The 2,722-nt window shown below is 37.8% G+C and overlaps 1 protein-coding gene across 1 annotated transcript in view; it reads left to right on the top strand.

The window, feature by feature from the left end:
- The window catches only part of LOC101864115 (mitogen-activated protein kinase kinase kinase 12), a gene marked incomplete in the record, with an annotated part of 26,000 nt that overhangs the window by 16,445 nt on the left and 6,833 nt on the right, over positions 1–2,722 (top strand). The window contains 2 exon segments of the mRNA XM_013086076.2: positions 1,104–1,287; positions 1,735–1,926. Of these exon segments, the coding sequence (XP_012941530.1) occupies positions 1,104–1,287; positions 1,735–1,926 (376 nt within the window).

The raw sequence follows: 2,722 nt of genomic DNA, 5'->3' as shown, positions 1-2,722 counted from the left end.
GGGGGGAGGGGGGGGATTCAATAGTACAGAATGATAGAATCCAGCTTAATTTTGAGTGCAACCTTCAAAATCAAACACCTTTGTTTTTTAAGGTTGCTAGTCGGATCAGTCAAGTTGTGTAAACACATCTTTGGCTCCATCCATGAAAGATGGCCTTGCCTTGATCCAAAGAATTCTCTTAGCAATATGTATTAGACTTGTTTTTAACCCTTTCAGGACTCCTATAATTAGACCCTGTTTTCAAATACTATATGGAAAAGATTTCTTTGTACGCAAAAAATATTCCCGAATGTGAATCTGCGGTTCATTTTACGAAATGCATCTAAATGAAACAGTATGCAGAATACAGTTTGTGATGAACGGCATGTGTTGCCATGGTCCTCATCTTTTGCAAGGCATGACAAACACCGTACATCGCAGTAGCATCTTGGCTCATTCAATGTGCAAGAAATAATAACGAATGGCATATATCATACAGGTCACAAAGGGGTTAATGAATGCCCCTTTCAACATTTTAAAGTTGTTTTTTTAATGTAACACCCTTCCCTAATGGGACAGCCAACTGATTGAAAGTTTGAGAGCCTGAAACTCTCAACAAAATGGCATGAGTTCAAGAATGCCAAGCCAAGGATTCAAACCAGAGCCATCCACCCTGTAGTTGTACATGATTCCAACTGAGCTAAAGGAATGCTCATTAAGACTTGATGAGTTTAATATGTAAAGAAGTGCAATGTGGGCCTCCATTTTGCTAGTCCTTTTGTATCTTACGCTACCCACTTGTCACTTTACCAAGGATTATTAGTAAACTCATTCTACTTTCTCCAATAAACAATCAAATCTGCTCTGATGGCCACATATATCAGACAATCACCAGAATAAACGTCCTGTTTCCCTATTCTCCCTTACATATTTTTTACATTACATTGACACTGTGTAAGACGACCTGTTCCTGTAATATTCTCATTATAATGACACTGTGTAAGATGTCCGCCTGTCTGAGATTACCACTTTTCTCCTCTAGGATGGATGCTCGTCTTAGGCAACTTTGACTGCACATAAAAACGGAAGAAATAATACCTGTCATAAAAAAATCTCTCTTTCAGATGACTGGGAGATTCCTTTTGAGAGCATCACAGACCTCCAGTGGCTTGGCAGTGGAGCCCAGGGGGCGGTCTTCCTTGGGAAACTTTGTAACGAGGAAGTCGCTGTCAAGAAAGTCCGTGACGTCAAGGAGACAGATATTCGCAACCTTCGCAAGCTCAACCATCCCAACATCATCTCTTTCAAGTACGTCATCAGTGGCATACTTCTTCTCTACTTTTGACGTGTCTTAAATTGTGATAAATAGGTCAAAGTATTAAAGTGGTAGTTTTTCAAATTTAAAAAAGCATAAATAGTGTTGGCCTATGTTTGCAGCTTGCAAATTTCTTATCTTTTTGCCTGAGATTCTGAAATGTTAAATTCTTCAGTATGAAAAGGATGTTTGTTGTATTGACCATTTAGTAAATATGTGGTTGTAATTGTCTTTGCAATAGTGAAAAATTTGGGTTTTTTCTTTGTCCAGTACAGTTTGGGCATTTATTTTAAAAAGACCCACTCTTTTGAATGGAGTAAAAAGGTTCTGATAAACTTGATCTTAGCTCTTGGCATCTGTTCCAAACTGAAATTTGATATTCACTGCCATCACTTGATCCCCTTAATAACACATGCCTCTCCTCGTCCTTGTACCTGCAGGGGTGTATGTACACAGGCTCCATGCTACTGCATCATCATGGAGTACTGCCCCTATGGTCAACTGTATGAAGTTCTACGAGATGGGAAAGAAATCCCACCAACTCTGGTACTAGACTGGTCCAAACAGATTGCCAGTGGCATGAACTACCTCCACTCCCATAAGATCATCCACCGAGATCTCAAGTCACCCAAGTGAGTCACTTGTACATACATTTATTGTTTTCTTTAAAGACGACTTCTGCCATTAACTTTTTAAAGAAAAATTCACTTACAAACATTCTTTAATAATTTCATTTTCTCAAAATAGGTTTATTGCTTTTTCTAACGTTCTTCATCTGGAGCAATTGTGTAGAAAATATCTTGATTGATTTTTATTGGACATCTGATCACAAAGCATATTTGGAGATGATATTCAACACGAAAATCTATTTTCAAGACGGGAACAACCCTCAGGAAGATTTCTAACTAAAAACAAAGCTGCTGCTGTCTTAAAGAATCTGTCTGGAGGGTTTGTGATGTTTACTATATATTATATATATATATGTGAGGCAGCGAGGTGGAATCTGGCTCTCGTCAAAATAACCAAAGAGAAGAAACTTGCATTTTTCCGCTGGCTTGTGAATTTTTATCAAATTTTTGTTTTTTGGCTCAACACCTTTCATGCCCATTAAAAATCCATTTCTGAGTGGGTTTCTCTTAAAAATGTTGATTAAAGGCACAAAAAATGTAAATTTTCATTTACCGCGGACTCTAAAGTTAAGGAAATAACTAATCTTTGGAGGCCATTTTCTCACTAATTTTACCTCTGAAAACAGATGACCTCCACCTCCTTCATCCGCAAATATCTCGACTTGTATTCAAGATAAATGGATGTTTTTTCCATCCAAATAAAGAGAAGTGGACAAGCTTTAAGATGATACCAATAACTTTACATGCTCAAAAATTGACGAGAGCCTGATTCCACCACGCTGCCTCACATTTATATATA

The sequence above is a fragment of the Aplysia californica genome, unplaced genomic scaffold, assembly GCF_000002075.1.
Source record: "Aplysia californica isolate F4 #8 unplaced genomic scaffold, AplCal3.0 scaffold00017, whole genome shotgun sequence".
Classification (NCBI taxonomy): Eukaryota; Metazoa; Mollusca; class Gastropoda; order Aplysiida; family Aplysiidae; genus Aplysia; species Aplysia californica.
Note: the sequence above shows the minus strand (reverse complement) of the source record. Positions and strands in the feature narration are given on the sequence as shown.